This window comes from Dryas octopetala, chromosome 6, assembly GCF_963921425.1.
Source record: "Dryas octopetala chromosome 6, drDryOcto1.1, whole genome shotgun sequence".
In the NCBI taxonomy this organism is placed as follows: domain Eukaryota; kingdom Viridiplantae; phylum Streptophyta; class Magnoliopsida; order Rosales; family Rosaceae; genus Dryas; species Dryas octopetala.
In genome coordinates, this window is record NC_141371.1 from 19,837,124 (window position 1) to 19,862,690 (window position 25,567).

Below are 25,567 nucleotides of genomic sequence, written 5' to 3' on the forward strand. Positions count from 1 at the left end.
CTCTCTCTGTTTTTATTTGTTTTTTGCAAACAACCATTTATTAATTTTTAGGCTCAAAGCCTAAAACAACCATTTAATTACCTGCATGGTCCATGCTATGTCCCAAATCAACCAACTCAACATCCAAAATTAAAACGTTGTTTTGGTTTAGTATTTGAACTTTACTCGTATTTAGTATTACTGTGAAAAATACAATTCTGAAGTAAAACAGTTGTAAAATAAAGCAGTTAAGTGTTTGATAAATTATGTTTTCAAAAGTACTGTAAGTGCAAAAAACAATATCAATGTGTTTGGTAAATTTTAATATAAAATTGTTGTGGTTATGTATAATTACTAAAATGAACATAATACTAAAAACTGCCTGATATAAAGGATAAACCTCTGTCATTTTGAATAAAAATTGAGGGTATATTGGGAAACACAAATTTTTTATTAATGAAGCCCACAACTTTCATTCATAAAAGTTTTGAAAAGCATATAAATAATTGTTTTTCAAAATGGTAGTGAGTAAGTTAGAATTGTGAAATACTACAACTTTTGCTTTTATTACAAAACAAAAACTGTTGTGAGTGACTTAAAATTGTCATCTACAAAAATTTTTTGTTGTCTAACTACAATCTGTCTAACTACAATCCCAAAAGGGTCCTTAGTATGAGTAATATTAGAAATTCCAAATTAGGATAATAAATGATGTGACAACGTTTATAAATATATATATTTGGTTCCATTTTGATGTTCATTTATTTGCAATAAGTAACATACGAGAAATTTTTATGTGTAACCGATACACCGTCACGTAGTGTAACCAATCCAACATGTCATAATATGGATGAATGTTATACTATACCCTACTAATATAAATATATCGTCCAATAATACCCTTATATGTTGGATTGTTTACACCACGTGACGGTGTATCGGATACACCCAATAATTTTTCGTAACATACAGAAACATATACTGCTGCATCATTTAAAATCTAAATTTAGAATCTCTAGCATTATTCTTGATTAAATTGTATGACAATTATTCTAATAGAAATTTGATTTTGCACTTTTACTACAAAAAAAATTTAGATACCAAATTATGAGATATTATAGTTTATATACTAATTTAGACACAAATCATAATTGAGATACTAAAGTGAAAAAAACTCAAAATACTAAACAAAAAGAGAGAAAAGGAACCGAAAAAGGATAGTACCAGTAGGATACCAACAAATTCAAGTTCTCCGTAAAATAATTTTGGTAATAAAAAAGTATTTCTGATAATCAAAGAAAATAATGACAAATATAAAAATAAAGGGTCTCCTCAAACTGAATGGCCTTCATTCTCCGTTGCGGCTTTGTGTGTGGAGTGTTGTGACTTGTGGGAGAGAGAGAGATTAAAAGGCTCAAAGGCTAAAGAAAAAGACTTTGTCAATATGATGACGTGAAGAGCATCCCCATTAAACCAACACCATCATTGGGCCACCATTCGATCTTCCAAACTCATCGGAGATTATTACTTTTTTTTATTTATGATTATTTATTATTACTCATCAAACAATTAATTACTTACCCCCTTTTTTTCACTTTCTTCTTTCCATCTGCGGTCTGCTTGCCCCCTTCTGCGTTGTTGCTGCTTTGTGCTTCTTAATCTGATAATCTCTTTCTCTCTATATCCCAGGTTTTTATTTGTTGGGCTGTTTTTGTTTTTGGGTTTTGAAGATTGAATTAATTAAAATTTGTGATTTTTCATCATATGAGTTTGGATTCCGATTCTGCAAAGTGGGTATGCTGCTTTCGTGATTTTGTTTTTGTGGGTTGGTACTTGGTGGTGGTGGTGGTGGTGATATTGGTACAATCGTAATGGGGAATGTGAATGTGAGAGAAGATGGTGGTGGAAGCCAATCAGGGGCTGAGGAAGAGGGTGGTGGTGGGACCCTGCAGGAGGGCCATGCCCATGGCCATGGTGGTGGTGTTGTCGGAGGCGGCGGTGATGGGTCGTCTGAGTTGATGGGGCAGTCACCTCCTCATAGCCCTAGGGCCACTCACTCCCCGTTGATGTTCACTCCCCAAGTCAGTTCCTTTTTTCCCCTCATCTTTACTTTTTATTTATTTATTTATTTTCATAGTATGTGCTTTTGCTGTTTCTTAAAGTTGGAGACTTCTGTGATTTAGCTTTAGAAGTTAAACCAAATCATTCCTGGGTCTGTGAAAATTCCATGGCTGTGAATTATGCTGTGGAATTGTTAACTGAATTTTGTTTTTCTTTTTGTTTGATATCTTTCGGAGATACCACCAAATCAATGTTAATGTCTCTTAGAAGTTCACTAGTTGCTCCATCTTCCAAGCAACTTCGGAGAGGCTATGTGGGTTTGTGCTTAAAATCCCTCAATCATATACTTTCTTGTTTCTTTGTTTTCCTACTTTATCTGGAAATCAGAAAAAGTCAATCGCTTTATCATCATGCAATCTGCTTATCTTTGATGCATTGGCTATGTGGCTCTTTGTGATAAGCATGTATTCTGAATCATTGAATTAGAAAAAACAGAAGTAACAGTGGTCAACTGTAGGACGATAACCGGAAACCAAGTAATAAAGTTTATGTTTTTTCCTGACATTGGAATATCAGTTTTTACATAAATCTATCCTGTGCTCCACTACTAGGCTCTAATACTTGATTTTTAGTGTGAGGCCCCTTGAATACCCTTTTGATAGTCTTTTCTTAATGTTGATCCATGGCAATCCATGATCCTTCTGTTCAATTCTATTATTTTCTTCTCTATCCAGGTTCCTGTGGTTCCATTACAAAGACCTGATGAGCTGCACATCCCAAACCACTCACGGATGCAAAATTCAGGATATGAAGACATGTACTGTGAACAAGGAATTCCAACTATGATTACATGGAGCTATGGTGGGAAGGAAGTAGCTGTGGAAGGGTCGTGGGATAATTGGAAGACAAGGTTCTGGAAAAATATGTTTAAATTATGAATTTAGTTTGCAGTACATGAACTCCTGCCTTAGTTTGTAATTCTATCTGTTTTTCAGAATGCTCTTACAGAGATCTGGGAAAGACTTTACTATTATGAAAGTACTGCCATCCGGTGTTTACCAGTATAGGTTTATTGTTGATGGGCAGTGGAGGTGTGCTCCTGACTTTCCATTGACCCAAGATGATTCTGGCAATTCTTACAACCTTTTAGACTTGCAGGTAATAATTGTGATATCTTGAGTTAATAGATATATAGAATATGAATGTGACAACCGAACTATAGAGCCCTTGGATATATTTATTGATCTCATTCAGAACTAGAAAACTGCTAGTCAGATCCGATTAATAGTATAACCTTCTCTTAAGACTCGATCAGGGATTAATGAGTATAAACTTCTCTTAAAATGTTCGGTTTCTTTAGCACAAGAATTATCTCAGAAATATATGTTAAACAACCTCCTTAATAATAGTTATTAGTCTAAATAGTGAACTATGTCTATTCATTGTATTTGCTAGCTGTTAATAGTTATGTAAATTGCTTAATTATAGGCCTTTAATTTACTAGCTGTAGGTTTTAATTCCTTAGCTGTTTTGTCAACTCTTGTAACTATAATTAGCCCTTTCTAAGAGATGAATAGACACACAGAATTCAAACTCTTACAATATAGATATTATAATGGCATTGCTTGATGTTTAGTGTAATATCATCATTTATAAATTCTATTGCACATGAATTCGTTGAAACATCTGAGATCTGTTTTTGCATAGTGGTTATTTTTCTTTTAATATAAATCCTACTTTTCTGGACTTTGTTTTCCTTTAGCTATATAGTACATAGTATCCATAATATCCTTTAATATTTCTCTTTTCAGCGAGTATCAATATTAGATACAACATTTACCAATATTTTCCTTTCAAACATTTCATTCAAAGTGTCCATCATTTACAGTCTAATTTCTCTTGATATTGATGTTTTGTTGACATTTCCGTATTTTCAGACTCTCAATATTTCCATCAACATTGATTTAATACCATCAACTTGGCTTAGGTTTTAAATTTATGCTTGCATTTTTGGTGGACTGCTTGTTCACCTTCATTGTACTGCTATCCAGTTTCTATTCAAAATCTTTCTATCCAAAACTTGTATATAGGAGAAGGATCAAATTACACCCAGTTTAAAATTGGTTTTTGTTACACCCCCCTAACCCACTGTCGGATTAGAATTTCTGCACATGCTCGCCATGCTCACAAAACTTGAAGATGACTATTCAATGTAAAATTTGGCATGCATGATCTCATGAGACGGTGGATTTTAAAAAAATACTGATCTCATTAAAACCCATTAAGGGGTGTGACAACAAGGGGTGTAGCTTTGAATCTTTCCATATACGTGTAATGTATGTTTTTTCTCCTTTAATTGAAATTGCACATTTCTTTGAGAATTTTTAATCAAGAAGCATATATGCTGGTTACCCTTTTCTTATTTCTTTTCTGAATTAGTGTCTTCTGTTTTTAATCTCTAAAGTGGCATCAACTTGTGTTTTCTCATGTCTGGGTTATCTTGGGTCTAATGTATAGTTCTAATTATGAGTGTCCAAAATTTGTTGGAAAATTAGGCTTGGATGCCTGAGTCTATCAAGCTGATAGATATTATTGATTTGTTCTGCAGGATTATGTTCCAGAAGACATTGGAAGCATTTCTGGTTTTGAACCTCCCCAGTCCCCAGACTCGAGTTATAACAACCTGCAACTTGGATCTGAAGATTTTGCGAAAGAGCCACCATTGGTTCCTCCACACCTACAAATGACACTGCTCAATGCACCTTCGTCTTACATGGAGATGCCACCTCCTTTGTCAAGACCTCAACATGTGGTGCTTAATCATCTCTACATGCAGAGAGGGAAGAGTGGCCCATCTGTGGTGGCACTTGGTACAACAGAGAGGTTTATAGCAAAGTATGTGACAGTGGTTCTCTACAAGTCCTTGTAGAGATAAACAAACATACAGAATGTCTGTACTCCATGGATCCCTTCATGTAGTTAGTTTATATAAATTTAAAAGTTAAATGCCATTTTACTGGCTTAAGTATGATGAGAGAGGATTATCAGGTGAAACTTCAAGATTGTATTTTCACGCAATGCCATTGCTTAATGGCCATTGATCCAACTGCTTTTACATGCATACTGACTCATGCAGTTTTCGGTTGTTCATTCATTTGACTTTTTCTTTTTATGTGTTTTTCGAAAATGTGTAAATTTTAAGATCCATATGGTAAGAGAGAGGGAAGGTCCAGATAGTAGTGGTACAACATGAATGGCCAAGTGAGGCAACATAATCAGCGTCAAAATTTGCTTCCGGATAAATGTGCCTGATGGAGACTTGGGTAAAGGACTTCATGATCAAAGAGATGTTGTGCAGACTGATATCAAATTTCATGGGTGTTTGTGGATAAATCCACGAAGGTTCAGTGACCAACCGCAAATTTCCACGTGGCATTGATAAGAATATTTGCAAGCATACAAAATTATTCCAAGTAATAATAGTGATAAGTAAGATATCGTTCCAACGGAGATTATTTAATTTACTAATTATCAAATAATTAACTTAAACTCTATTTGATCAACCTTTTGTTTAACTTTAATAAACCAAATTACTAAAACTAAGCAAATAAACAAACAGGCACGAAGAACGATCAAGATTATGAACACTAGAGCATCAGATTCACTTGATTAATCCTACCCAATTCCTTTAGCATATTAATCCCTAATTACTATCCATATTGACAACTGGATTTCCCTAAGTTATTTGATATCCCTTACTAAGGCTCAACCAAAAGTATTTCCGATTAACAACTCATTCTCTATTAGAGCAACAAATTTAGAAAACCAGAAACCCATTGAGTTCATGGAAAAATCTTGGAGAAATTGCATGATTCATGTTAGTCCTGCTATAGCACTCATTCAAATCATGGTTTATATTACCAGAAGCAACATAAAATATTACTTGTTAGGTCTCAATTTAGTCATCATATCAATTAAATGTTGGCCAGACATTCAAAGCATTAAGAATAGTAACATAAACTCAACATGTAATAATAAAGAGAAAATAATACAACTATTGAAATTGGATATTCATAATCAGGCTACATCCTAGCCCTAATAAAGAAGTTTAGCTATCCATAACAATAACTACAAAAACAAAGAGATTGAGTTTTGTCATAGAGTAAACCCGGACAATGATCTTGATTAAATCCAGAAAACGATGAAAACCCCTAGCTGCAACGTTGCTAAGAATTCTCTGCTTCCTTCAATTGTAAGTCTCCTCCCTTTAGATGATGATCTTCTCCCTTGAAATAAGAAACAAATCCTTTTCTTATTTGGTAAAGACTTTCCTTGTTGGACTTAGATTATTCTTATGATGAGTTGTCATTGATGATTTGGCATCCAAAATCCCAATAAAAATAGGATTAGACCTTAAAAAATAAACTTGGATCCCTCTAGATACTTCCCAAATACACATAACATCAATTGAGCTCCAAGAAAGAAATCTAAAAAGAATTGCTTTGCATTTTCGCACAAAATCTCCTGCCTGAACTACCTTTACTAAAATAGCCATAACTTCTACTAGAAAAATGCAAATCACGAACTGTAAAATTCCTCGGAAAGCTAATATCTGTATCTTTCCAACAGTACAAGGCACGACATCTGGTTTGCTCCGAGGAGATGCCGTTTATTCCGCGTCTGATCTGCCCAATAATTTCTACTCCAAAAATATCCCTTTTTGCTTTTTTCTCCTCTTTGACATTTTAAAGCTCCAAAATCCCATCGTTTTCCTTCAATTTCGTCCTTGGGTTGTATTTCCTAAATCAACTCACAAAACACATCAAACAACCAATTTCACACAAAAACATTACAAAATAAAAGGTAAAAGTGGTATAATAATTATGCATTTTATGAATATATCAGGCATCATGAATCCTGCCTGGCACTTTGACTTCTTAACCATTGACTTAATTGGTAGTGTATCTCTACTAACGTGTTGGCTCTGATCAGTTGGATCACCTTCGGTCCGAACCGAACTCATTGCTTGAAGATTGCTCGCTTTTATTTGAATGCACATCTCTGCATATGTCAATTCGGCTCGATATCTCTGATGCAATTTAACCGATATGATCTTCCAAAAGATCATTTTTGACTCGTTTTCTTGGTTTCCAAGTACCTAGTTCGGCTTAGACTATCTATGGGCCCATCAGGCACATCTCTCAACCCTTAGGCGATGATTTAGGGAAAATACCTATGTCCAGTTCGGCTCGAATCTACCGTTTCACCGCTATACTAAAAAATTAGAATTAGGATGAACCGCCACACTTGAGTATTTGTGATGGGACATGCTATAAAGTATGACAGTCTAGGCTCCAATAATGACTTTTGGGACAATCAACTATGACTAATCACATTTGCATTCAATACAGGCATTGAATGCATAAGTGCTTGGTAGTTGTGCATGGCACTGTTTCGAATCCTAGACGTGGCTTCTTCACCAGCGTTCATCTTCATGCAGGTAAACTTCCCTTGTCCTTCCTTTTGCCTATATAAGTTCACTTATATGCACAAAAATGGGGTTCACAACAACACAAGAAAAATATACACAGCCACTGAGAATATCCCCAGAAGTTCTTACCTTGTTCTTCATTATTCTCCCAAGTTCAACCTTTGTTCTTGCTTGTTTTTCCCTATTCTTATTCAAACACCACCTAAGATACATCATTGACTTCATCATTGGAGTATATTAGGCTGGTACCACACTGGTCCATGTTATTTTGATCTTTGTTCATGCAGGAAGGGTTCATCAAGATCATCTAGCAATCCAACAAGCTTTGTTCATCACCAGTCAATGGTACAATCATTGTCCAGCTCATCTCTTTGACGTTGCTGCAACATTTGACAGATTTTTGCATCAACAGATTGGCACCGTCTGGGGGAAACTTGCGCTCAGCCATTGTGTTCATCACTGCGATTGCTAAGTCCTTCCCCCGACAATCGTTACTACCTTCTTCCCTACAACATGACCACCTCTCATAACAACAGCTCTTCTTCAGAAGAATCCCAACATAGTCAACAACGACATTAACCTAAGACTCCCGACAGAACGAGAAAGGCACATCCTGCTAAAACGACCAAGTCTAAAAACCCTTTGAAAATCAAGATCGCCAATAGGCTCCTTAGGGAAAACCAAAGACACTTGGCCGCTGGGAATGAACTCTTTAAGTGGAACAACGAACTCATAGCCAAACAAGCAGAGCAAGCTGCTGAAATTGCTCGTTACTGAGCTCAACTTGAGAAGAGCGGAAGATCTGGCCTCCAATCAAGACAGACCTGAACTAAACAGGAGGCCCACTCCCTATCATCCTCTCAGCGAATCACCCAAGCAGATGTCGATAACCATCCAACTCAGCAAAATGTTGGCTGTACTTTCCCAGGTTTTGAGGATATGCCCCTAGCCGAACAGTTCGAATTCTTGAACGTCCGTCTGTTTCTTCAACGTAAACGGGCAGCCTTCAGGAGAGAATCTCTAGATGCTCAAGAAGGTAACCCCCTTGAGCCGACTGGCGAACAACGTGTCCCAATCGAATCCAGGCTAGGAACTCTAAACCCACCTGGTTCGAATGGACCGAGAGTTCTAGTCAGAAGCCAACTCGACCCTGTCGCCAATTAAACGGTCGAGGCTAACCCCGAACACTCTACTTCGGGGACACACTCAGGAAGACAGCCTATTGGAGATCGACTTGGACCCACCATGATCATGTCTGAACGGCGCCTAGTTAGTGAAAGGATCACTCGTCAACCGATGAACGAACGATCGACGACCAAATTGAGGGGTCAACAGAAACCACACCCGGACCGAACACACTTGATGTGGAGAACCTTATCCACAATTTGGTACAAAACCAAATCTGGAGCGTCCATGATCGGCTAGGCCAGGTCGAGATCTCTAGGGGATACACGGGCCGAAGCGATCATGGAGAAGAACTCCATCTTCCATACACCAGCAGAATTATGGATGCTAAAGTCTTGAGGGACACCAAACCCCCTAAGATGGACCAATATGATGGGACCAAGGATCCATATGATCATCTCGAAAACTTCAGATATGCCATGGAAACTCGCCAAGCATCCGAAGCCACTAAGTGTCGAATCTTCCCTTCAACCTTGAAGGCTTCAACCTTGAAGGGATCAGCTCGGGGATGGTTCTGAAGTCTCTAGCCGAACTCCATTGACTCCTTCTCCGATCTTAGACAAGCTTTTTTGACCAGATATCGGGTTGTATCCGAACGACTCTACAACTTGAACGATATGTCATTAATCAAACAACAGGAGGGAGAAAGTTTCAAAACTTACCTCATATGCTTCAACGTGGAGTATAAGAAGTGCGATGACTGTGATGACCGTTCAGCTAAAAATGCTCTTATGCAAGGTCTGTGTGCTGGCGGTATATGTTCACATTTGATGAGAAATCCTCCCACCAGCTACGATGAACTCTCTACCGAAGCCACCAAGTGCGCTCGTTCAGAAGAGTGGGACGCCCAGGTAAAGGCACTCAAGTCTAACCAAACTGTAGTTAAGAGGAAGGAGGCATAAATTACAAGCCCTAAGCCTCAAACCCAGGAGAAAAAGGCTAAAGTTGATGGGCCTCGTCAACTCTTGAGTAAAAGACCTAAGTACATTAAGTATACGGAGTACACTCCACTGAATGCGAGCTTGGAAACAATACTTTCCAAGATCAAAGATCAGCTTACTGTCCCCAAAGAAATCCGAGGTCCACCTCCTAACCGATTGAAAGAGGCCATTTACTGCAAATACCATTCCAACCATGGTCACGTCACTAACGATTGCTATGCCCTGCGTGATGCGGTAGAAACCCTTACCTGAGCTGGCAAGATCAATCAATTTCTTACTGGTGCTCTGAAAGAGAAAAGAGATAAATAGAGATAGGTAACCAACACCTCTAACACCAGGGAAGCCGCCATCGGTTCGATCGGCGGAGGACCGACTTTTGTGGGGAGTTCTAACCGAGCTCAGAAACGCTATATCAGGGAAGTCCATGAATCGCTATCAATCCAGGCGGATAAGCCGAGCTCTTCCAAGAAGCAATGCAGGAACTGGGCTCTGGTTATCTTCGAGGCAGATGAACGCTAAGAAGTCATCTTTCCGCACTATGATCTGGTCGTCATAGTAATTGAAGTATCTGGAACCACAGCAGCTCGATCTTTCGTTGAAGGAGGGAGCTCAGACAACATTCTCTACTATTCAGACTTTAAGCAGTTGGGCATTGATAAGGACAAGCTCGAAACCAACACCCCAGCTCTGATCGGATTTGGTGGTGAAGTAGTCCAACCTCTCGGACACATGTATCTTTCTCTGTCCATTGGGCGAGGCTTCATTAAGCCGACTTGCATGACCTATTTCATTGTCGTCAAGAGACCATCTGCTTACAATGTTATTTTGGGGAGACCAGCCTTGGTCGAGCTGGACTATATTGTATATTATGGTAACCTTCTCATCAAATGCCTCATTGGTGATGAATGCGTAACTATCCAGGGAGACCAATGTTCAGCTAGGACATGTTACGCAGCTTCCATCAAACAGAAAGGCCAATTACCAAACTCTAACTACCGAACTCCCAAGAGTTGGACTTCATCGTCGATGCTGGGTGATGGCCTAGGGCAGAAACATTCGACTTCGCATCAGATCCGAAGACGCCAGCTTGGCCTCTTCTAGTTGAACATTGGGAAGAGGTCCCAATCTTTGATGATATGCCAGATCGATTCATTCAGGTCGGGTCTAGACTTAGTCCTTCACAGCGGTCCGATATTTTAGCAATCCTCCGTGCTAAAGCTGAAGTGTTCGCTTGGTCATATGATGACATGCCAAGCATCTCATCTGACGTGATCACCCACAAGTTGAACATTGACCCTATGAGCAAGCCTGTTTTCTAAAAGAGAAGGGCATACGACCCAGTTCGTTATGCTGCCATAGTTGAAGAGATGACTAAGCTTCAGAAGAAATGTTTCATCTGAGAGGTCAACTATCCGAATTGGCTCGCCAACATAATGTGGGTCAAAAAGAGCAACGAAAAATGGCGGATGTGTATGGACTTCACCGACCTAAATAAGGCATTTCCTAAAGATAGTTTCCCCCTATCAAGGATAGATTAGCTGGTCGACGCCCCGGTGGGACACAAACTTCTCAGCTTCATGGATGCCTATTCATGATATAATCAAATCCTTATGCACAAACCATACTAAGAAAATATTTCCTTCGTAACCGATCGAGGCATGTACTGTTACAAAGTCATGTCATTCGGACTCAAGAATGCAGGGGCGACTTATTAGAAGTTGGTCAACCATATGTTCAGATCATCTATAAGAAAATCCATGGAAGTTTATATGGATGACATGCTAGTTAAGAGCGTCAAGGCTAACAACCACGTCAAGGATCTTTCAGATATATTAAAAGTCCTCAAACAATATCAGATGTGACTTAACCCTGCGAAGTGCGTATTTGGAGTTAAATATGGGAAGTTCCTTGGCTACATGGTCAGCCAAAGAGGAATTGAGGCCAACCCAGAGAAGATCCAAGCCCTGATTAATATGAAGTCACCTAAACACGCAAAGAGATTCAAAGCTTAACTGGGAGGATTGCAGTTCTAAATTGTTTCATCTCAAAGTCCACTGATCGATGCTTACCCTTCTTCAAAGCTCTGAAAGGAGCAGGAAAAACCATCAATTGGATGCCTCAATGCAAACAAGCTTCCCACGATCTAAAAGAGCATATGGCGAGCCCCCAATTTTATCTAAACCTGAAGAAGGAGAAGATCTATTCCTTTATCTTTCAGTATCCAACTCAGCACTCAGCTCGGTATTGGTCAGGGAAGTTGATGGAATTCAGCACCCAGTCTTCTATATGATCCGAGCACTTCTTAATGCTGAGACCAGGTATCCTAAATTTGAAAGGATGGCATTGACCCTTGTCAGTTCAGCTCGGAATTTACGGCCTTATTTCCAAGCTCATTCCATAGTGGTATTAACTGATCAGCCACTTAGTTGTATCTTAGCTAAACCTGAAACCTCAAGTTGGCTTATCAAGTGGTCCATCGAGCTTGGTGAACTTGACATCAGTTATTGGCCAAGAAAAGACGTCAAAGCTCAAGCTATCTCTGATTTCATTTGTGAGTCTACAATCAGAAAAGAAGATCAAATCAGACACCCAGATAATTCCTCACTAACAAGTAAAGACTTTACTATACCGGTTAAGATCTGATCTGATCCATACTTATGAACCTATTTGTGGACGGATCTTCCAACCTCATGGGCAGCGGAGCTGGCTTAGTCCTAGTTGTAAGAACCCGACCCAAATTTCTTTGGAAATTTAAATTTTATTCAACTTTGTTCATTTTAAGAGATTTTATAAGGAGATGTGTGAAGTCGAGGACATTTTAGACTTTTGAATTTGGGGACTTAAAATTCATAAATTTCTCCCCCTTTCTAGAACATTCTACTTCTCTCTCTTAAATTGTATTAATTTTTTTTTTCTCTCTCTCTCTCTCTCTCTCTCTCACTCTCCTGCACACCCTTTTTTTTTTCCATTTTCTCTTTCTCTCTTTCGCAACCTCCCTTTGCCCGCAAACACTAGTTGCCACAGCCACCACCACCGACCTCCGGCGAGCACCCCCAGGTGCCGGCCACTCTCCCCCGATCTCTCTCTCTCTCTCTCTCTCTCTCTCTTCTCTCCTCTCCTCTCTTCTCCCGCACACCAACCCAGCCACCACCACTGGCCTTCGCCGGCCACCACGATCCACCGACGTGAACCCCACCAGTCGGCCAACAGTTCCAAGCCGCCACTATCACCGACCAGCCACCACGCGCACGGGAAATCATCTAGAAACGCCCAATTTCGCCGTCTCTTCCTCGCTGGATTCCGGCCAAATCCTAGCTCCTTTCATTCCTATTTTTGGTGAGTTTTCTTCCTTTTCCATTGGGCTTTCTTTTCCCTAGATTTATGTTGATTAATTTCGAGTAATTGAGAATTTGAAATTTCTGGGAATTGTAGCCATTTCGGGTTCCTTTGTAATTTTCGGATTTGTAGGTTGTTATTGTTGTTTTCTTAGACGATTATATCCCTAAGATACCCATTGGTCGTTTAGAACCCGAAACTTAGATTGAAATTGAAAGAATTTAAGTTTTAGGAGGTTGGAATTGTAAGGTTAGAACCCATTTCGGGTCTGTTGAGGTTTGGCTGAGGCTTGGGGTAATTTTGGTATGGTTTTGGACAATTTTATCTTTAGGATACCGAAAATTTGATATTAGTTTTGTTGGTACGCGAAGATTGAGAAATTTTGTATGTTTGGTAAATTTTGGGCTTGAAACAGCCACCTTGGACGACAACCTCTGTGATTTCGAACCCCCACTGATATTCCATAATTTTAGAGTATTTATGACAATTGGTTGAATGAGTTATCGACATTAGTTATAGTGTTTGTGGTTAGGTTGAGCCGGGAAACTTTAGGGGCGGTTGTGGAGGTGTGTTGGTCAATTCGTGTAGATCGTAAACCATCATGTAGGAATGAAAGTTGGGTGGGACGTTAGGTGTAACATACACGCACACAAAAATTTAACGTCTTGGAGATTGAGACTAATTTCTTATTTTATTATTTGTGTTATAGGCGAGACGACCGTGGCTCGTAACGATTCGGCGGAGGATCGAAGCTAGGACTATCTCTGTGAGTGGACTCTTCACTACAACAAAATCTAGCAAAGGCAACCAATTTTTTTTGGTAGGAATAGATGCAACTGCCACTGTTGTTAGTTTGTATTGCTCATTGCCACCCTGCAGTCACAATATAGCATGTTGGAGGTTGATGTTGGGGTGGCAAGGGAGCTAAGGCCACCCATATGTAAGAATGGTGGAAACTTCTGCCAAAACCTGCCATGTCAGTCTGCAAGGTCCGGTCTTCACCAATGCTGCAATTAGTTGGTTTCAATTGTTCACCATATCTAAGGTTGCTATATTGGTGGAGTATTGATATTATTAAATAATGTTATGCCATGGTTTCTTCTACTATCTTGTTAAAAGTGGGTTAGCTAGCTCACTAATTCCAACAGTTGCTTGCTGCATTCCCACCTTCTTGGTATTAGTTTTTGATTTGGTTTCAGTAATTAAATATCCTCCACCATGCAAGAACTTTGGTGACTATTCAACTAAGATTGAAAATTCATTTTCCCAACAAAACGATTGCTGCAGTGGGATTGAATGTACTGCAGTGTCCAATTAATCTTTCATTTACAACAACTGGATATGCATTTTTTCAGTTCCAGGGTGCTCTTATAATACTATGGATACTTGCAATGCCTGTTACACCATATTATTCATAAAATGTGGAAAGCCTACACTAAAATTGGAGCAAGCACACTTCTGCTTAACTTTCAGTCCAGCAATCCCATTAATAGGAGGGGCATGTAGCAAAACCTCAATGCCATATCAGAAAAAAAAAACAAAAAACAAAAAATTGACAACTCAAGTTACACAGCTGAACCCACACAGCCTTTCTTCATTGATGCAAATACGACTTGCTATATACATTGAAACTGCATGTTTAATTCAAGCAGCGGTTCAAGTGCATAGTTACAACCATTCTAATTAATTACCCTAGACTTTTCACAATTTCTAAAACAAAATGAAACTTAGATACCAAAAACAACAAAAGAATAATCACTAGCTGCGTAACACTTAGTCATATGATCCCAACCATTCATCCACACTTCCAAACTTGGTGATATATATCATAGTCTAAAGTATAATATAACCCACCAAGTTTATAGTTCTATCACAAAAGCTGTTCAAAATACCAGCAGCATATTACTCAAAACAACAAAAAGTATTCTTACTGGCAGCCATGATTTCTTTTTCTATGTCGATCAGTTGTGTTGTGACCTCCCAACCCCGCTGCTTGAAGCGCTTGCATCTCCTGCAGCACCATCCTCTGCTCCCATGTCATTCCTAGTATGCTATTGCGCCAACTGTTGGGGACTAGCCATTCCTGCTCTAGAAAATGGCGTAATCACACCTGGCATCTGTGGAAGGTCGAAGGAATTTGTGCCAGACTGAACTAGGGGCAGTGGGGGTGCCAAGTATGGAGTGTTGCCGGTGCTTGTGCCAATGCTGCCCCTTAAATAGCTGTCTACAGCTGTAGTAAGCCTCCCATTCAAGTTGAAATCCAAGTGGGACTGCTGCCTTTGAATGTTCAATATCTCTTGAGTGTTTACCATTGCAATCTTCTCCAATTCAACCCGATACTGCTCCATCACATTGCGGTTGTGCTCCATCTCAAGCTTTTGAAGCTCCACTTGCCTGGTTGCCTCAGCCACCAGCAGTTAATTTGAATAGCTAAATTCGGTTTGGTTCCTGACCATCGTGATCCTGAGCCTGTAAAGAAAAACTCACTCTCTAAATAATAAAACCATATGGCTTTAAAAATGCATTGCTTACTTTAGATGGCATGTAAGGTCACAAAGTATTGGGAGTCAATTTACTTACATATTCATCCCTCACTTGTGCGTGTGACTTCGTTCCACTAGCGTGTCCCATTAGAAGCTTCCCTCTGTTAACTGTGTTAATTTCACATCGTTTCTATTTCATACACACCATTAGAAGCTTAATGAATAAAAGCACATTATCATGGGTGTCTTTTTATGACTATCCATATTCTAAACTCTAGATCACTGCCAAATAGGATTTCTATTATGAAAAGTGATGTAGGACAAGAAAAGGTTTTGAAGAATGAAGACCAGACCGCCCCATTGAGGTCTGGTACTCTAGAACCTCCCCTAGTGAAAATAGAGCTCAAGTGTAATTTTCCCGGCTGGAGGTCCGGTCTTCCAAATAGAGGTCCGGACCTCCATGCATGAAATCTCCATTTCAAGTTGCGTCGTCTCTGGAGGTTCGGTTCTCCCAAGCAACGTCCGGACCTCCCTTCGTGCAAATTCCATTTCACTGCTGCTACCTTCACTGGAGGTCCGGTCCTCCAATGTAGGGTCCGGACCTTCTCCCCTCATAATTTTGGCTTTATGGTTTTTTTTTTCTTTTCTTGAGCCAAATATGCCTAGCTTGGTGATTTGAAGCTTTTTCTCCTTATATATATATATTGCATAGGGAGATTAATTACACTTCTTATATCTTTGAGTTAAAGTTCTCTAATGTGTTGCTTCTTAATATATTCTAGAGTGAAGACAAATTATTGAACGCATACAATCAATTAATTTTCAGAATTTGTCATACCTTACAGTGTAAAGCTTCAGAATCTTGTGTAGAGCAGTAGATGCAGATGATATTCTCTCTGCAGAGTCTCTTGAGTATAGTAGTAGGTCTACCTGCTTCACTGCAACCTTGTGAATGCTATTGTAAATATCTTAAACACTTTATAGAGGATTTCCTTACTGTATATAGTATCCCTTAAAGCCTGCCACCAGCCACAAGTGGTTGACACCTTATCAAGTCAGTCATGGGTAAATGTGAATCCAACCTACTAGGCGCCATGAGAAGGAGGGAAAATATTGAGCATGGGCGGGAGATGGCTTTTTAAGTTTGTCTCACAGACTGATTAGCTTGCTTTATTGCTGTCTTTACAGACTCCATAGTTGGATTTGGATTTTATGATAAAAAATGGAAAAAATGGTTACTGTTTTATACAATTTGGGTTGGTCATAGTACAACCACAAGTAAATTGGTGGTGCTATCTGTGTGTGCTGATCCTTTTTTTAGTCCCTAAATTAACTAAACCCCTTTTTTTAGTTTAAATTACAGGGGTGCCACAATTTAATCAACTAATCAGAATCATTAATTGCATATGGAATCACTGTTCATGTCTGACTTAATATGATGATCACTAATAATTAACATTAGTGAACAGCCACATTAGCAATTGGCGCCCCCTCAACTTTAGTGGAAATCATTGGAGGCCTTAGGCAAAAATTGTTGTAGTGCTTGTTGCTTTAAATAATTTATGAAATTCGAAATTTGATTTGGATATAAAGTTTTAATTGAGAAATGGAAGTTTAAATAGACTTTTTAGTTTTTCTAGAGAGTTTATGAAAATCTCATCAATCATTTCATATTTAACGTTTTGAAATTTATTTTGGGATTTAATCAATGGTGTTAGACTTGGGTTTCAAATTTCTATAATAAATAAGTGTTATTTTAAACATAGTCTTACACATTCGTCTTTATGAGTTGTTGGATGTTAGAAATGAAAATAGTTTCTTATTTTTTATATATACACACGGATTATTGCATATTTTTATTTATGGTCAAACGTTTTGATTGGTTTTATGTATTTGAATGTGATTTATTGAGGACTAGTTTACTAGTTGTGCTTATGTTTTGTGGATTGAGGATTTAAAGTTTCTGGGAACAATAAAGATATTTTCTATCCGTGGAAAAAAATATTATGTTTTGGTTATGGGAAATAGTTTCAATCACCTTTTCAGTACCCTTAAGGTTATCGGATTTGATAGGTCTTTGGGACCCATTACGGCACACACATAGGCTTTGGGCCGTGTGTCGTGATGCTCAGCCCTTTGGGGGTGGCTCTATGTGCACGTAAGACAGGATTTCTGGTTCTACATGCGTATGACAAATTCTCGGCTCTACGCATGTATGACAGGTTCTATGGGTAATTGACTTGGTGTGTTTTATTATAATGTATTATACGGTTTTTATGTGAGCGTTTATTTTAAATTTATAAGCTATTCAAAATTTTAATGTTTGAATTTTTTTTTTAAATGGTTTTATGCTTTGGTTTAGTTTATTAAAATATAATAGCAACTTTGAACGTGTTTCTGAAAGCTTTTTAAAATTGGGGGATTTCAAAGAGTGACGTGAGGTTTTAGAGCTAAATGTGGTTCTGAAGGATTTCTGAACAGAAAGTTTACCTTTGTTTTCGTTTCCATAAATCTGTCCACTCACTGAGTTATCTCACAATTTCCCTATTTTTGTCTAAATTTTTCCCCCCAGGTAGTAGCTTTGGTGGAGGTCGATCCAATCACGTTGAGGCATATACGTCCATATCCTTACTCGGACCCTATAGGCGCCATTTTAATTTTGTAAAAATTTCTTGTAATAGAATAGTGGCTCTGATAACCACACTTAAATTTTAAGATGGCTTTCTTTGAAATTATTGGGTCTGAGACCCTTTTTGGTTGTGGTAGAGGTGGTTGAAGTTTTTAGAAGTGTTTTTTACAGGTTTATAATTTTTGGGTTAGTCCATTTACAGGGGAGGTTCTGCCGAATTTTCGGTAAGATTTTTCTTGATTTTGAATCCCACAGGACCTCTCCGGGTTTCAGGGTGGAATTCGGGGGCGGTACTATCACTAGTATCCCCAGAACAGGATGTTGTGGAATATGCCCTCCGCTTTAGATTCCAAGCCTCCAACAAAAGAGGCTGAATATGAGGCCCTAATCGCCGGCCTCAGATTGGCGAAAGAGCTGAGAGCAACAAAATCCTAGAAGAATATGAGGCACAGGAGCAGAGCATGACAGCTTAGCTGGAAAAAACTAAATCATTGCTTAAAGATTTTCAGGAATACACCATATCCCAGATCCTGAAAGCAGAAAACGCCAGAGCTGACGCATTAGCACGCCTAGCTTCCACCACAGATATGGGATCACCTAGGAATGTTCTAGTGGAGAGATCTTAGACAAACCTAGCACATCTGAAGAAGAAACAGCCGTCATGCAGACAGTGCCCGAGCTGAACTGGATGATCATACCTCATTCAGCTCGGTTCAGCATTATAGACGGTCAGCTTTATAAAAGAAGTTTTTCATTACGCTATCTACAATGCATAACACCTAAGGAAGGTAATGACGTGTTGAAGAAGATCCACGAAGGAATATGTGGAAATCATTATGGAGGAAGAGCTCTCGCCTATAAAACTGTTAGGCAAGGATATTTTTGGCCCACAATGAACAAAGATGCAGCTCATCTATCCAGATCTTGCCTTAAGTGCCAACAGTTCGTAATTGTTTCCCATCAACCGCCTGAACTATTAACTCTGATGTCAAACCCTTGGCCATTCCCCAGTGGGGACTTGATCTGATCGGCCCTATGCCGATGGTGAAAGAAAAAGGTCACTATGTCTGTGGTGGCAGTCGATTATTTTACAAAGTGGGCTGAGGGAGAATCATTAACAACCACTACTGCTGAACGAATGGAAGATTTCGTTTGGAAGAACATTATATGCGGGTTTAGCATGCCGCACACGATCATAGCTGATAATGGCAAGCAGTTCGACTGCAAAAGATTCAAAGGCTTTTTGTTCACGTCTAAACATCAAATTACATTTCGCAGCACCTCACCATCCCCAATCTAATGGACAAGTTGAGGCCATCAACAAAATCATCAAGAAGACATTGAAGTCTAAATTAGATGGGGCCAAAGGCAATTGGCCTGAACTCCTGCCCGAAGTGCTATGGTCGTACCGTACCTCCTTTTGTACTTCTACAAACGAAACACCTTACGCGCTCGCCTTTAGAGTTGATGTTGTCATCCCGGTTGAAATGAGGACTTCTTCGTTTCGGATCAACATGTATAACCCTGATCTGAACGATGCCAGACTCGAATTCAGCCTGGACTTGATTGAGGAAATAAGAACTGAAGCCAATTTATACTGAGCTGCTTATCAACAGAAAGTGGTCAAATACTACAACAAGAGGGTCAAGCCTAGAAACTTCAAACAAGGTGACCTTGTTATGAGGAAGAACCTATTAGAATCGAAGAGAGCTCATTTGACCCGAATTGGGATGGCCCTTATAAAGTCACTGATGTAATTAGGCCAGGGACTTACTGCCTAACTACTTTAGCTGGCAAACCTCTCAAATATAACTGGAATGCTGAATACTTAAAGACTTATTACCAGTAAATTTTATATTCAGGATCGGGAACTGTCCGACCTGACCTACTTTCGTACATGAATAAATCATATTTTCCCCCATTATGTCTACTTTTGAAGCAAACACTGGGGACTCCTACACCCCATACCAAAACTACTCTAAGTGTTTACTCCGAAACTTAATAGACCCCAAAAGTCTATAAATACCTCTGGTCGACTCAGAACGACTTACGGTCCTGGTGCCCAAAAAGGAAACAGACCCTAAAGGTCTTTAAATACCCCTGGCTGAGCTGGAGTGACCTGCGGTCCCAACACTCGAAAAGGAAACAAACCCCAAAGGTCTTTAAAAAATTCTTGTGCTCTCACCACACTCGCCTAGCTGAGAGCACTTGTCTAATATAAATTCTTAGCCTCTCACCATGCTCCCCGAGCTGAGGGTACTTGGCTAATTTAAATTCTTACTCTCACCATGCTCCTCGAGCTAAGGGTACCATTAATGTGTTCACCATGCTTTCCGAGCTAAACACACATCATTTTTAAATTAAACTTGTGTTCATCATGCTCGCCGAGCTGAGAACACTTGTTTCTTTTAACTTCAATTAATGTGTTCACCATGCTTTCCAAGCTGAACACACATAATTTTTAAATTAAACTTGTGTTCATCATGCTTGCTGAGCTGAGAACACTTGTTTCTTTTAACTTTAATTAATGTGTTCATCATACTTGCCGAGCTAAGAACACTTGTTGGATTTTAATTATTCTAATGCTTACCAAGCTAAAAATAATTAAAATTACATTTATTCAACAAAAGTGCAAAATTTAAACATAATTGACAAATTTAAGCTTGATCCAAATTAAATTTGTTCGGTTAGTAATAAAACCCCGAGCCACACCTCGGCTCGGGGGAAACAAAATAAAGCTGAGAATCTTCAAGCTTGAGGACCTTCAGGCACATTCTCTGTGTTCGGTAGCGGGACTTCGATGTTGACTTGAGGTAGCTCGGTGCTTTGAAGCGGATCAGCGTTGGTTGTGATCAAAGCTGGGTTCGGCTCGACTGTTTGAAGTGGACCCTGGTCGTGTACCTGTTCTCTAACATTCTCGTCCTCAGATTCCTCACTAAGAAAGTTAAGGTCCTAGTCGGGGCGCTTAGCCTGGATCTTGTCTGCACAATCGAAATATCCCTTGATCCGAGCTTCGATTTCCTCTGAATTTTGAGCAGCCACAATCCTCCACTCGGCTTCGATTACTTCCCCTTGCAATTCGTGGTTCAGCTTTTGCAGCTCGACCACTCTATTTTTCGGCTCATCCAGCTCTCTTTGAAACTCTACCTTTTCACTTGTCAATGTATTAACCTGAATGTGCAAATCGGTGATTCTCTTATGCTTGGCTTTGACTTTGTTACGCTAGGTTTGGGTAGATTGAACGGCGACTTTGTATTTTTCCCTCTAGCTCTGTATACGTGTCGCCGCGTCCATCACTGCCTTGGCCGCCTCAAATTGCATCTTGGCTGCCTGAACAGAAATAATTGAAGGTCAGATCCGATCTTGACAAAAATATAGAAAAGAAACTGTACTTACCATCAACCCATGCTTGCCCACCCTAATGACCTTGCTCTTGAAGTCGGGATTTTTCTCCCCTCCCCATTACGGCTTCTCGAAGTTGGGTCCGAGCACACTGTTGTAGCAAGTGACGAAGTCTGCTAAGTGCGAGGAAGCTACAACCACCATGCTCAGCTCGGTCCCAGCCATGAAAGGTCCTCCAACATAGCTTTTCGGTTCATTCTGGACTTTCTTGGCGACCTCAGACTCTAGTTCAGGGCTTTTCCTCTTATCCTGAGCCGAAGGCGGGGCTTGGGATGAGCCGAGCTCGCCACCTTCTAAGCAGGAGGCGAAGTGCTTGGGCCTGTTTTCAACCTGAGTTGTTCGGCTCGGCTATAAGAACCTTGTGGCTGAGCTGAAGCCTTCTTGGCACCTCCTCCACTCTTCTTTTCGAATGAAGATCTCCACTTCGAATCATTTCGATCGATGGCCATTTGCCTAGTAAGCTTTGGATCCCTCTTTGGTGCAAGAAAGGATATTCCACTCGAGCCAATCTTCTCTTCGCTCAGTAGCCTAGCTGAAGATCGGTCTTTAGGATTCAGCGCGAGCACCTTTTCTAGTTGCTTCTTGAGTTCGCTCCTCAGTCTACCCTTCTTCCAAGTCACTAAAAAAAAAAATCACAAAAGTTAGATTCGATCCGAAGTCAAAAAGATAAACAAAAATGAAACTGAGAACAAGAAAAAACTCTCATGTCTCACCTGTTCTCCTAAAGGCTCTAGTAACCTGAGCTACTGGTGGTCTCTTCGGATCGGGGAGCTCCCAATTCCCCAAAGCAAAAAAGTATTTCTTTTTCCAGGTTTTTTGAGACGAAGGATTTCACGAATGCCTGAAAGTTATAAAATCTGAGCTCGGTTTTCTCTTTTGTTCTTAAGCTGAAGTAGTGGAAAAGAAACTGCCTATCTGGCACACAATTGTTTACAGCTGGCCATAATATATGCATACATATTATGTCCCTGTAGATGTTCTGATTCATCTGGTGAGGGGCTACCCCTATTAGGCTTATCCAGTCTTGAACAAATTCGTGGAGTGGAAGCCTCACCCCATTCTTTAACATCTCGGGGTATAGGGTCACCCATCCAATTGGGGTTTGGCTCGGTCTCTCACCTTCTGCTGGCAATCTTATCACAACCGAGGATGAGATCTTGAACCTATTCCTCAGGTCACCTACTTCTCATTCCTTCATCTCATTTAGAATAGAGTCGACTTTCCATGGCAGCTCCTCGTAAAATTCTGGGTCGACCGGGCTTACCACTCTCCGAGCCGAGCTTGAAGCTTCGTGACTATGATCACGTTGGCCAGCTACTGTGATCAAAGGTCGATCACCGATCGGTTCGGGTTCTTCATCCCCTTCCGACTGTTCAGGCTCATCCTCTTCGTTCTCCTCTTGCTTCTCATCCCCAGAGTCTTCTTCTTCTTCGGCCCCTTCATGATCTACTTCAGGATCACGAGCATCAACTTCATGCTCGTCATCTGAACCCAAATCCAATATTGGAATTTATGGGTTCCCAAGTATCTAGAGATCAGGCTCGGGTGAACTTGCTAAGCCGATCGGGTACCCATCACCAAGATTTCTAACTTCTTCTGATTGCTCATCCCAGTCGATCTTGCCCACCGACGGGATCTGAGATGAATCAGCATTGCTATCGTCAGCGAATGCATCCCCAGACCCTAGTCGACCACTCGAATCAGATGACATCCCACAAACACTTTCCCCTACCTAATCCCCTCACTTTTTGAATCTAAAAGCCTCTTTTTTCTATAACTCTCAAGAAACACACCTCAAACCCAGAAAAAACAGAAATCCAAGAAACCAAAAATGCTAAATTGGAACGGGTTGAGAAGTTTGCTTACCTTTTTCCCGATCACTCGCCTCCTTCCTCACATTCAGAATCACCACACTCTGATGTAATCACCGGATTTCTGGAAATCACATAGAGAGTTGAGAATGAGAGAAAGTTATGAGTTTGAGGTATTTGCAGAAAATGGAAAGCGAAGAGAGAAAATAAGTTTTTATACCTCCGAGTAGAACAAATCCTAACCGTCCATTTTTGGCACTTTGACTACAAGATCGTGCCACGTGGAAGCGGTTCAAAGGTTTGAATCCGAACAGACTCTTACATATTTCAAGAAAGACGCAATTAATATGCTGACGTCTTTGCATGTTTTCAAGATCGTCCAGCCATACAATGCTTGGCACGTGTTTGGGTGGTTGGAGTGCCAATCCCATCTAATTTCGAACATTCGGATCGGATTCGGCAACCACCTTAATTCCAATAGATTATTCTCAACTTTCATTCCAAGTTCCTTACTCTTGGATCGGAAGTTGGGGGACTTTTTTTTGTGGATAAATCCACAAAGGTTCAGCGACCAACCACAAATTTGCACGTGCCATCATGAATCCTGCCTGGCACTTTGACTTCTTAACCATTGACTTGATTGGTAGTGTATCTTTACTAACGTACTGGCTTTGATCAATTAGATTACCTTCGGTCCGAACCGAGCTCATTTCTTGAAGATTGCTTGCTTTTATTCGAATGCACATCTCAGCATATGTCAGTTTGGCTCGGTATCTCTGATGCAATTTAACCGATCCGATCTTCCAAAAGATCATTTTTGACTCGTTTTCTTGGTTCCAAGTACCCAGTTCGGCTCGGACTATCTATGGGCTCATCAGTCACATCTCTCAACCCTTAGGCGATAATTTAGGGAAACTACCTATGTCCAGTTCGGCTTGGATTTACCATTCCACCGCTATACTAAAAAATCAGAAATAGGATAAACCGCCACTCTTGAGTATTTGTGATGGGACATGCTATAAAGTCTGACAGTCTAGGCTCTAGTAATGACTTTTGGGACAATTAACTATAACTAATCACATTTGCATTCAATACAGGCATGAATACATAAGTGCTTGGTAGCTGTGCATGGCTATTCCGAACCCCTAGACGTAGCTTCTTCACCAGCATTCATCTTCATGCAGGTAAACTTCCCTTGTCCTTCCTTTTGCCTATATAAGTCCATTTATATGCACAAAAAATGGGTTCATAACAACACAAGAAAAATATACACAGCCACTAAAAATATCCAGAAGTTCTTACCTTGTTCTTCATAATTCTCCCAAGTTCAACCTATGTTCTTACTTGTTCTTCCTTATTCTTATTCAAACACCACCTAAGATACATCATTGACTTCATCATCGGAGTATATTAGGTTGGTACTACACTGGTCCATGTTACTTTGATCTTTTGTTCATGCAGGAAGGGTTCATCAAGATCATCTAGCAATCCAACAAGCTTTCGTTCAATACCAGTCAACGGTACAATCATCGTCCAGCTCATCTCTTTGATGTTGCTGCAACATTTGACGGATTTTTGCATCAACAATGGGATATGTTCTTTTTGTGTAATTGCATGAATGAGAACCTTGAAATGACCTTCAATAATAAGCTTTTTAATATTGTGTTGTTGTATGGTCGTACCCAAAATAATCCTTCCTTTAACACGATACCTTTTGCTTGTAATACTAAAGTATTTCCCATCGGATTAGCTCCAGCTACTATAAGGGTAGCCTTAAATGATTTCGTAAGATGAAGCATGTTGCAGTTGTTAATGTAAATTTTGTAATTGGCTATTTCTTAAGACAAAAATCATTAATATGTAAATTCTAGGTTAGGATTGTTTAAGTGAGTCAAGGTATGGTCGTGTTCAAAGAAATGCAATGTAGCATGTTACCCAAGGTTCAAGTCCAAAGTGATTTTCAAAGGTAAGTTTCGTTGTTCAATTGGTCTTAGGTAAGGTAATGTGACTTAGAGATCTTGCATCCGTTCTAGGTGGTTAGATTAATATGCTTTATTGTTTTTTGGATGTTTGGTGATTGTTAAATGTTTTCGGAAAAGGAAATGTTGTTAAAAAACATGAAAAAATCATTTTTGAGTGCAGACCGATCTTACCTTTGGGAGGATCGATCCTACATATAAAAAGGATGTTTAGAAAAAACCACCTAGATGATCGATCCCAGTGGCCTTTATTTTGTGTTTCACTCTATA

General features: G+C 39.7%; 2 protein-coding genes across 2 annotated transcripts; both read left to right on the forward strand.

The window, feature by feature from the left end:
• The first annotated feature begins 1,336 nt into the window (after nt 1-1,336).
• On the forward strand, nt 1,337-5,188 carry LOC147283110 (SNF1-related protein kinase regulatory subunit beta-2). The gene is made up of 4 exons (XM_086247068.1): nt 1,337-2,060; nt 2,775-2,950; nt 3,036-3,198; nt 4,649-5,188. The coding sequence occupies exons 1-4, from the start codon at nt 1,851-1,853 to the stop codon at nt 4,967-4,969; spliced, it is 870 nt and encodes a 289-aa protein (XP_086103194.1). The 5' UTR covers nt 1,337-1,850; the 3' UTR covers nt 4,970-5,188.
• Nucleotides 5,189-19,310: 14,122 nt separating this feature from the next.
• Nucleotides 19,311-19,706, forward strand: LOC147283111 (uncharacterized). Its single transcript, XM_086248358.1, has one exon. It carries the CDS (start codon nt 19,311-19,313, stop codon nt 19,704-19,706), a length of 396 nt encoding a protein of 131 aa, XP_086104484.1.
• The last annotated feature ends 5,861 nt before the right edge of the window (nt 19,707-25,567 follow it).

Bases quoted from the DNA above. Each gene is read 5' to 3' on its own strand.
- LOC147283110 (XM_086247068.1), top strand. From the start codon at position 1,851: ATGGGGAATGTGAATGTGAGAGAAGATGGTGGTGGAAGCCAATCAGGG. The intron at 2,951-3,035 runs GTTCTGGAAAAA...TCTGTTTTTCAG, and splicing joins TGGGATAATTGGAAGACAAG to AATGCTCTTACAGAGATCTG. The intron at 3,199-4,648 runs GTAATAATTGTG...TTTGTTCTGCAG, and splicing joins ACAACCTTTTAGACTTGCAG to GATTATGTTCCAGAAGACAT.
- LOC147283111 (XM_086248358.1), top strand. From the start codon at position 19,311: ATGGCAAGCAGTTCGACTGCAAAAGATTCAAAGGCTTTTTGTTCACGT.